Below are 10361 nucleotides of genomic sequence, written 5' to 3'. Positions count from 1 at the left end.
TGTGTGTATTCCTACCTTCAGTCTCCTCTGCAGTCTCAGGTGAGGGTGTGTCCTGCCCCCAGCAGTCAGTCTCCCCTCTTCCTGCAGTAATTATGATATGTTTTATTTATTATTATTATTATGTACTTCTGGCTTACGTAATGCTACTAACTAACTTATATGAATACCAATAAGAAATAGCAATCGGTGGTAGAGACATACACACAAGCACAACGGTACAGAGGTATTGTTGAAGATGCGAAAGGTACTGGTTCAACTAACTGTGGACCGGCTGAACCCTTCCCCCACCCCAAGGCATGTTCAGCAGCACACAACAGTGGTGTTACGTTCAGATAGAAATACGCTAAGCAGAACAAAAACACTTCTCTGACATGTAGAATTAGGAATCACGTCGGCTCTCTTCGTGGTATTTATCTATCTGAAACATTCAATAACGTTTAGCTACTGAACGTGGCCCAGAAGTCCATCCCGTCCCACCCACTAGAAAGACAGTGAGACCCCTCCTACCTGCAGTACTGACGTGGACCACTAGTAGGCGCCGTAGAGACACCAAGTCAGTGTCCTTTAAGGCCGCCTCCAACTGCCTCACCACGCCACGCCCTGGCTGGCTCGTCACCACGGTTACCTGGAAGCCAATGGGAGATCAATGAGTCAATGCGTCAATCAAACCACTGAGCGAACAAAACATGAAGAACACCTGCTCTTTCCATGACATAGACTGACCAGATGAATCCAGGTGAAAGCTATGATCCCTTATTGATGTCACTTGTTAAATCCACTTCAAATCAGTGTAGATGAAGGGGAGGAGACAGGTTAAAGATGGATTTTTAAGCCTTTGAGACAATTGAGACATTGATTGTATATGTGTGCCATTCAGAGGGTGAATGGGAAAGACAAAGAGAACGAAGTGCTTTTGAACAGGGTATGGTAGTAGGTGCCAGGCGCACCAGCTGGTGTTAAGAACTGCAACACTGCTGGGTTTTTCACGCTCAACAGTTTCCCGTGTGTATCAAGAATGGTCCACCACCCAAAGGACATCGAGCCATCTTGACACAACTGTGGGAAGCGTTGGAGTCAACATGGGCCAGTATCCCTGTGAAACGCTTTCCACACCTTGTAGAGTCCATGTCCTGACGAATGGAGGCTGTTATCAAGGCAAAAGGGGAGAGGGGTGCAACTCAATAAAGGTGTTCTTAATGTTTTGTCCACTCCGTGTAAGTCACCCATTCAATGAGTCAATACTTCAAATCGGTTGATGGAGAGTGTGTCTGACTGACTACAAATCGGTTGATGGAGAGAGTGTGTCTGACTGACTACAAATTGGTTGATGGAGTCTGTCTGACTGACTACAAATCGGTTGATGGAATGAGTCTGTCAGACTACAAATCGGTTGATGGAGAGAGTGTGTTGACTGATACAAATGGTTGATGGGAGAGTGTGGTTGTCTGGACTAAATCGTTGATGGAGAGAGTGTGTTGACTGACTACAAATCGGTTGATGGAGGAGTGTGGTTGTCTGAACTAAATCGGTTTGTGGAGAGAGTGTGTCTGTCTGATAAAATCGGTTGATGGAGAGTCTGTCTGATGACTAAAATCGGTTGATGGAGAAGAGTGTGTTGTCTGACTGATAAGAATTGGTTGGATGGAGTTTGTTGATGATACAATGTTGATTGGAATAGTCTGTTTGACTACAATCGGTTGAATGGAGGAAGAATGTGTCTGAACGAACTACAATCGGGGTTAAATGGGCAGTCCTGTCTGACTGACTACAAATCGGTTTGAAATGATTGGTAAACCCGTATGAGTGTGTCTGACTGACTACAAATTCGGTTGATGGAGGGTGTGTCTGGTGATACAAATCGTTGTGGAGAGTGTTGTGACTGACTACAAATCGTTGATGGAGAGTCTGTCTACAATCTGACGGTATTTTCAATTATGTAGTTTGATGGAGGAGTCTGTCTGAACTGACTACAAGGGTGTGAATGTCCTGTCTGACTGATACAATCGTTGATGAGAGTGTGTCTTACTGACTACAAATCGGTTGATGGAGAGAGTCTGTCTGACTATCTACACTTTCCACAATACCTGGAGGATCCAGCGGAGCAACAGAAAAAGCCAGCCTTCTCTTCTCTGGGTAAGTGGCATTCTGAACTATTTAGACCTTGGACTTTTCCTCACATTTTGTTTACGTTAGCATTACTCTAAATGATAAAAATTGTTTCCCCCTCATAATCCAAAAACACAATACCCCATATGAAAAGCAAAACAGTTCGAGAAATTTTGCAAGTTTATAAATTAAAAACGAAATATCATTTACATAGTTTTCATGACTTTATCGTTTATTTTGTTGAAGCAGCTTTGGCAGTGATTAAGAACTCAAGTCTTTTGGGTACGATGCTACAGCTTGGCACACTGTTTTGGGGAGTTTCTCCCATTCTTCTCTGCAGATCCTCTCAAGCTCTGTCAGGTTGGATGGGGAGCGTCGCTGCACAGCTATTTTCAGGTCTCTCCACAGATGTTCGATCGGGTTCAAGTCCGGGCTCTGGCTGGGCCACTCAAGGACATTCAAGGACTTGTCCCGAATCCACTCCTGCGTTGTCTTGGCTGTGTGCTGAGGGTCGTTGTCCTGTTGGAAGGTGAATCTTTACCCCAGTCTGAGGTCCTGAGCGCTCTGGAGCAGGTTTTCATCAAGAATCTCTCTGTACTTTGCTCCGTTCATCTTTCCCTCGATCCTGACTAGTTTCCCAGTCCCTTCCGTTGAAAAACATCCCCACAGCAGGATGCTGCCACCACCATGCTGCCTGATTTACTCCAGACGTGACGCTTGGCATTCAGGCCAAACGGTTCAATCTTGGTTTCATCAGACCAAAAAATCTTGTTTCTCATTGTCTGAGAGTCCTTTACGTGCCTTTTGGSAAACTCCAAGTGGGCTGTCATGTGCCTTTTACTGAGGAGTGGCTTCCATCTGGCCACTCTACCATAAAGACCTGATTGGTGGAGTGCTGCAGAGATGGTTGTCCTTCTGAAAGGTTATCCCATCTCCACAAAGGAACTCTGGAGCTCTGTCAGTGACCATCGGGTTCTTGGACACCTCCCTGACCAAGGCCCTTCTCCTCTGATTGTTCAATTTGGCCGGGCGGCCAGCTCTAGGAAGAGTCTTGGTGGTTCCAAACTTCTTCCATTTAAGAATGATGGCCACTGTGTTCTTGGGGACCTTCAATGCTGCAGACATTTTTTGGTATCCTTCCCAGATCTGTGCCCCGACACAATCCTGTCTCAGAGCTCTACGGACAATTCCTTCGACCTCATGGCTTGGTTTTTGCTCTGACATGCACTGTCAACTGTGGGACCTTATATAGACAGGTGTGTGCCTTTCCAAATCATGTCCACTCAATTCAATTTACCACAGATGGACTCCAAATCAAGTTGTAGAAACATCTTAAGGATGATCAATGGAAACAGGATTGTCACGACTTCCGCCGAAGTCGGTCCCTCTCCTTGTTGGGGCGGCATTCGGCGGTCGACGTCACCGGCCTTCTAGCCATCGCCGATCCACTTTTCATTTTCCATTTGTTTTGTCTTTGTCTTACACACCTGGTGTCATTCCCCCAATTACTTGTTCATTATTTAACCCTCTGTTCCCCCATGTTTGTTTGTGAGTGATTGTTTGTTTGTAATACGGTCCGTTATTGTGGGCTCGAATTATTGCGTTGTATTTGTGATTCTTTGAGTAAATTACGTTGCTTACTCATATTTGCTGTTCTGTGCCTGACTCCTCTACACCACCTACACACAGGCAATATTACAAGGATGCACTTGAGCTAAATTTTGAGTCTCATAGCAAAGGGTCTGAATACTTATGTAAATAAGGTATTTCTGTTTTMWTTTWTTTATTGAAATTAGCAAACATTTCTAAAAACCTGTTTTCGCTTTGTCATTATTCGGTATTGTGTGTAGATTGATGAGGAAACACATTTATTTAATCCATTTTAGAATAAGGCTGTAACGTAGCTGTAACGTAACAAAATGTGGAAAAAGTCAAGGTGTCTGAATACTTTCCAAACGCACTGTATAGTGAGCAATATGTTTGGAACATCAAATCGCAATAAAATCTCAGTATCGAATCGCAATACATGTAGAGTCATGAGATTCGAATACATATCGTATCGGCAATTATTGTGATAATATCGTATCGCGAGGCCCCTGGCAATTCCCAGCCCTAGTTTCCTCAAGTTTCAGGGGGGAACAATAGGAAAGATTATACATTTTCTTAAAACATTTGACATTATTTGCAGTTAGTTTCAATTTTAGTGTTCACAGCCTACAACTTTGTCTGAGGGGGGTTTTGCATCCCGTCTGGGGGAAAATGTAATCTAGGGGAAACACTGTCCTGACTCAAAGATGCTTCTCCTTAAACCCATTGAATCTCCTCTATATCAGTAAGCTAGATAAAAATGAGACCTTAGGTGTGTCCTTAATGGCAACCTATTATAGTGGCCCACTTCTGACCAGGGCCCTTGTTTCTTTCCCTTTTAGCTTCTAGAAATGGAGCACAAGAGATTGGTGGCACCTTAATTGGGTTGGACGGGCTCGTGGTAACGGTTGGAGCGGAGTCAGTGGAACGGTATCAAACACATCAAAAAGTGGTTCGATGGCATTCCATTCGCTCCGTTCCAGACATTACTATGAGCCGTCCTCCCCTCAGCAGCCTGAAACTGAGAGCTTCTTCTTGTAGACAGCCAGTCTGTGACTTCATAATCAGTAGGCCTACTTTATGGGGAAAAAAACAACATCAAGCCCTTATTAAACTCTTGATTACATCTTTATGTCCGGTTTATCTGATGACACACAGTCCTAAAATCTCTTTCTGACACATTTACACACCAGATCAGAAGAAAAAAAACGGATAAATTAATTAAATTCAACCCTGAGTAACATCTTTCAGTAGTAATAAGTTAAAACATCACAAAATCACATTACTGGGGCCAGAAAATAATAATGTATAATCCTACTAAATGTCTAGGTCCTAACGGCCCTTATCTCAAAATACTGCACTACATTTGACCAGAAATACCTAGCTATTTGGTTGGATGACAAGTTGTCCTTTAAAGTTCATGTGGATAATCTTGTGATAAAAGCTTAAATTGAAATTGGGTTTTTAATTTTTCGTAATAAGGCTCACTTCCCGCTTATGGCTAGAAAGAAGCTTGTTCAGGCCACTTTTCTCTCTGTAATTGATTATGGTGACTTGTTGTATATCCATGCAACCTCCTCTGTCTTACAGAGACTGGACTCTGTTTATCCTTGCGTTTTATTACAAATGCCTAGTCACTCACCCACTATTGCACATTGTACCAAATGGTAGGTTGGACCTCACTTTATATGCGCAGAAAGATACATGTGTATGTGTTCATCTACAAAGCCCTTTTGGGTAATACTCCCCTTCACCTTGTAGTCTGGTCTCCTTCACCACCAGCAGGTAAACTCCTCTTTTACCTCTGTAGTCTGGTCTCCTTCAACCACAAGCAGGTAAACTCCTCTTTACCTGTAGTCGGTCTCCTTCACCACACCAGCAGGTAAACTCCTCTTACCTCTGTAGTCCTGGTCTCCTTCACAACCAGCAGTGAAACTCCCTCTTTACCTCGTAGTCTGGTCTCCTTCACCACCAGCAGGTAAACTCCTCTTTACCTCTGTAGTCTGGTCTCCTTCACACACCAGCAGTAAATCTCCCTCTTTACCTCCGTAGCTGGTCTCCTTCACCACCAGCAGGTAAACTCCCTCTTTACCTCTGTAGGTCTGGTCTCCTTCACCACCAGCAGGTAAACTCCCTCTTACCTCTGTAGTCTGGTCTCCTTCACCACCAGCAGGTAAACTCCGTCTTTACCTCTGTACGTCTGGTCTCCTCACCACCAGCAGGTAAACTCCCTCTTTACCTCTGTAGTTCTGGTCTCTTCACCACCCAGCAGGTGAAGACTCCCTCTTTTAGCCTCTGTAGTGTGGTCTCTCTCACCACCAGCAGGTAAACTCCTCTTTACTCTGTAGTCTGGTCTCCTTCACCACCAGAGTAACCCCCTCTTTACCTGTGACTGGTCTCCTTCCCACCAGCAGGTAAACTCCTCTTTACCTTCGTTACGTCTCTGGTCTCCTTCACCACCAGCAGGTAACTCCCTCTTTACCTCTGGTAAGTCTGGTCTCCTTCACCACGCAGCAGGTAAACTCCCTCTTTACCTCTGTAGTCTGGTCTCCTTTCACCACCAGCAGGGGTAAACTCCCTCTTTACCTCTGTAGTCTGGTCCTCTTCACCACCAGCAGGTAACTCCCTCTTTACCTCTGTAGTCTGGTCTCCTTCACCACCAGCAGGTTAAACTCCTCTTACCTCGTGAGCTGGTCTCCTTCACCACCAGCAGGTAAACTCCCTCTTTACCTCTGTAGTCTGGTCTCCTTCACCACCACAAGGTAAACTCCCTCTTTACCCTTGTAGCTGGTCTCCTTCACCACCAGCAAGGTAAACTCCTCTTTTACCTTCTGTTATCTGGTCTCCTCACCAAACCAGCAGGTAAACTCCCTCTTTACCTCTGTAGCTGGTCTCTCTTCACCACCAGCAGGTAACAACTCCCTCTTTACTCTGTAGTCTGGTCTCCTTCACCACCAGCAGGTAAACTCCCTCTTTACCTCCGTAGTCTGGTCTCCTTCACCACCAGCAGGTAAACTCCCTCTTTACCTCCATAGTCTGGTCTCCTTCACCACCAGCAGGTAAACTCCCTCTTTACCTCTGTAGTCTGGTCTCCTTCACCACCAGCAGTTACCATACCCGGGCTGCTAGGTGGTTGCTACTTAAAGTCCTCAGACTGCCCTTCTCTTCTTGTGCACCAGACGCATGGCATAATCTACAATCCTTGCTTCATCTAGATATGTTAGTGCCACTGAATAAACTTTAAATATTGATGGGAGACTCTGTTACAGAGGAGTGTAAATGTTTTTTTTTTAGGCTGGATCATGTTGTTGTATTGTATTTCTTGTATGTTTTAACTATGTAATGTATTGATGGTTGCAGTCTTCTTGGCCAGGTCTCCATTGAAAAAGAGACTCTGGGTCTAAATGGGCTTTTCCTGAAGGGTGCCATTTGGTTGTTTTCTCCTGTCTCTTCTCTTCCTGTATAGAAGGACATCAGTGCTGGTCGAGAATGCATCCTAAATAGTACCACATTTCCTCTATAGTACACTACTGTTGACCAGAACCCTATGAGGGATATACTGTAGGCCTATTTAGGGAATAGGGTTCCATTCGGGACACAGCCAAAATAGGAAGTCTGTTTTCAGAGCTAAGATGGAACACAGAGCCATATGTTTAGTGTCTGTGTTCTCTAATGGTGTTCTGTGTTCTAATGGGCTTGTGTTTAGTGTCTGTTTCATAATGGTGTTCTGTGTTCTAATGGGTCCATTCATATCAGCTCCTGGTCGGAAGCTAGTCCACTAATGGCTCTGACCGGAGCTTCTACAATTTGAGAAATGCTCAAAAACCTAAAGGACTGCCCTTTAGTTGTCCTAATGCATTCATAAAACTCAGGGATTTTTCGGCCGTTAAAATCCCTTCGGGGGTGAGCAGCCTTTTAATCCAGGATGCCTAAATCAACGAGTGTAAAAAAATAATGTATACAAATATCCTTRGGGATGGAAAAACACTTGATATAAACGTGAACCGCTAACACCGGATATAACGTATGTAGGAAAGATAATGGACCTATATCTTTTTTTAATATAATCTTTGAGAACTAACAATCACCAAAATAAAAAATCTAGATGTTAAGCAGAGAATTGAAATTTCCAAAACCAATTAATTTAGCAGTATTGATTTTGTTATTATGTTTGAGCAAAATAACACAGCATTAGCCATGGCAGAATGCATATAATTGCAGGAAATTAGCTTTAAAACTGTAAATTCTCTCACCTTTATGGAGAAATTTATAGAATTGCAGGAAATTGGCTTAAAAATGCACAAAAATAAATCTGCTCTGCCAAGATGGGGGACTCTAAAATGTTCAGCCGCGCCGACTGCCACGCCCTACACCTCAGCCACTTTTTGATCCATAAAATGCCCTGACACTGCCATAAAATGCCCTGACACTACCATAAACAGGTGGCCTAGCCACCTTGACCTTTCATAGTTTTCTTGTGTGACCCAACAACTAATAGGAGGAGCCAGTTTCAAGCAGTAACCCAAATGAAATCATCTGTAACACATCAGTGAGGTGAGGCGTTCTTTAAACCTGGTCCAGTCCAAACCTGGTCCATACCTGGTCCAAACCTGGTCCATACCTGGTCCAAACCTGGTCCATACCTGGTCCAAACCTGGTCCAATAGGGTGTGCATGTTTTTGTTCTAGCCCAGCTATAACAGACCTGATTCAACTAATCAAAGGCTCTCATTTCAGTACCCACCTCTACAGATCCATTGTTGTTGGCCTGGTTCGGAGTGGTAGTGTGTCGCGTGTACTGTTTAAACTGCTGCAGGCTGTCCAGAACAGCCTGTTTGAGCAGTTCCCCTCTAGGTGCGCGGACGCACCCCTCTCCGGGTATGGACCTCAGCTCCTCCACACAGGAACGCAGGCGGGCCAGGTTACCCCTCACTTGCTGGAGTGGGGGAGAGGGATGGGGGAGAGAGATAATGTGGGGGTTAGAGAGAGAGCGCAATGATTTATTTACTTCATTACAGTGCCACCATTCTGACTCATATATAAGTCACCAGGCATGTATCMTTTCAGTAAAGAGAGAYAGAAAGAAAAGAGAGAGATAACACAACACACTTCTCTCTCGCCCTCCTTCCCTCTTACCACGAATGGCAGCAGACATTCATGCTGTCTACTCAGAGTGTAAAGGCTAAGCAGGGGCAGTCTACAGGGTCCGTCCAGACTACAGGCCAGAGTCAGGAAGTTATCCAAAGCCTCACACAGCGTAGTACCAGTCTCTGACCACCAGGGCGGCGACGCGTCCACGATCAGAACACGGGGCGGTTGCCGTGAGAACGAGGAGGGGCGGCACACCTGGAAGGAGGAGGAGGGGGGGCCAGAGCGGTTCCTTGCGTCCATGGCAACGACGAAATCAGGAATCGGGATCTAAACAAAACAATAGTAAAGGAAACAAGGATGGAGCAAGAGGAAGGAAGACGGTAAACAAACATGAAATAATTTGTTGTTTCAAGCTACAATCTGGGATTCATTTTTTGAAGGAAATGTCTGSCCCGCCACTTGGGTCACTTAGCAAACTTTTTGTCCATTAAAATAACATCAAATTGATCAGAAATACAGTGTAGACAGTGTTAATGTTGTAAATGACAATTGTAGCTGGAAACGGCAGATTTTTTATGGAATATCTACATAGGTGTACAGAGGCCCATTATCAGCAACCATCACTCCTGTGTTCCAATGGCACGTTGTGTTAGCTAATCCAAGTTTATCATTTTAAAAGGCTAATTGATCATTAGAAAAACCTTTTGTAATTATGTTAGCACAGCTGAAAACTGTTGTTTTCAGAGATACTCTTAATGATCGGCTATGAAAAGCCAACTGACATTTACTCCTGAGGTGCTACACCCTCGACAACTACTATGATTATTATTATTTGACCATGCTGGTCAATTATGAACATTTGAACATCTTGGCCATGTTCTGTTATAATCTCCACCCGGAACAGCCAGAAGAGACTGGCCACCCCTTCATAGCCTGTTCCTCTCTAGTTTCTTCCTAGTTTGCTTTCTAGGGATTTTTCCTTAGCCACCGGCTTTCTACACCTGCATTGGCTGCTGTTTGGGTTTTAGCTGGGTTTCTGTACAGCACTTTGAAGATATCAGCTGATGTACGAATGGCTATATAAATACATTTGAATTTGATTTGTTTCTGATTAAAGAAGCAACAAAACTGGCTTTTTTTAGACTAGTTGAGTATCTGGAGCAACAGCATTTGGGTTCGAATTACAGGCTCAAAATGGCCAGAAACAACCACTTGTCTCTGAAACTCGTTAGTCTAATTTTTGTTCTGAAAAATGAACGCTTTTCCATGCGAGAAATTGCCAAGAAACTGAAGATCTCGTACAACGCTGTGTACTACTCCATTCACAGAAACGCGAGCAAACTGGTCACCAGAACAGAAAGAGGAGAGGAGGCCGATGCACAACTGAGCAGAGGACAAGTCATATAGAGGTCTAGTTGAGAAACGACGCCTCACAAGTCCCTAATGGCACTATTAAATAGTAGCGCAACACCAGTCTCAACGTCAAAGTGAACGAGGCGACTCCGGGATGCTGGTTGCTAGGCAGAGTTCCAAAAAAAAAGGCCATTCAGGACGTGCCAAATAAAATAAGAATTAAGA

General features: G+C 44.3%; 1 protein-coding gene across 1 annotated transcript; it reads right to left on the bottom strand.

Annotated features, from left to right (window-relative positions):
- Nucleotides 1-507: 507 nt before the first annotated feature.
- m1ap (meiosis 1 associated protein) lies at nucleotides 508-9083 on the bottom strand (the record flags this gene model as incomplete). The annotated part of the gene is made up of 3 exons (XM_024142341.1): nucleotides 8829-9083; nucleotides 8437-8628; nucleotides 508-625 (listed from the first exon to the last, which is right to left on the bottom strand). Coding segments are annotated over exons 1-3 (565 nt in total), but the record flags the coding sequence as incomplete, so codon positions are not given.
- Between the last annotated feature and the right edge of the window lie 1278 nt (nucleotides 9084-10361).

This window comes from Salvelinus sp. IW2-2015, unplaced genomic scaffold, assembly GCF_002910315.2.
Source record: "Salvelinus sp. IW2-2015 unplaced genomic scaffold, ASM291031v2 Un_scaffold3093, whole genome shotgun sequence".
NCBI classification, from domain to species: Eukaryota; Metazoa; Chordata; class Actinopteri; order Salmoniformes; family Salmonidae; genus Salvelinus; species Salvelinus sp. IW2-2015.
The sequence above is the reverse complement of the archived record's forward strand: the minus strand, read 5'-3'. Positions and strand labels throughout refer to the sequence as shown.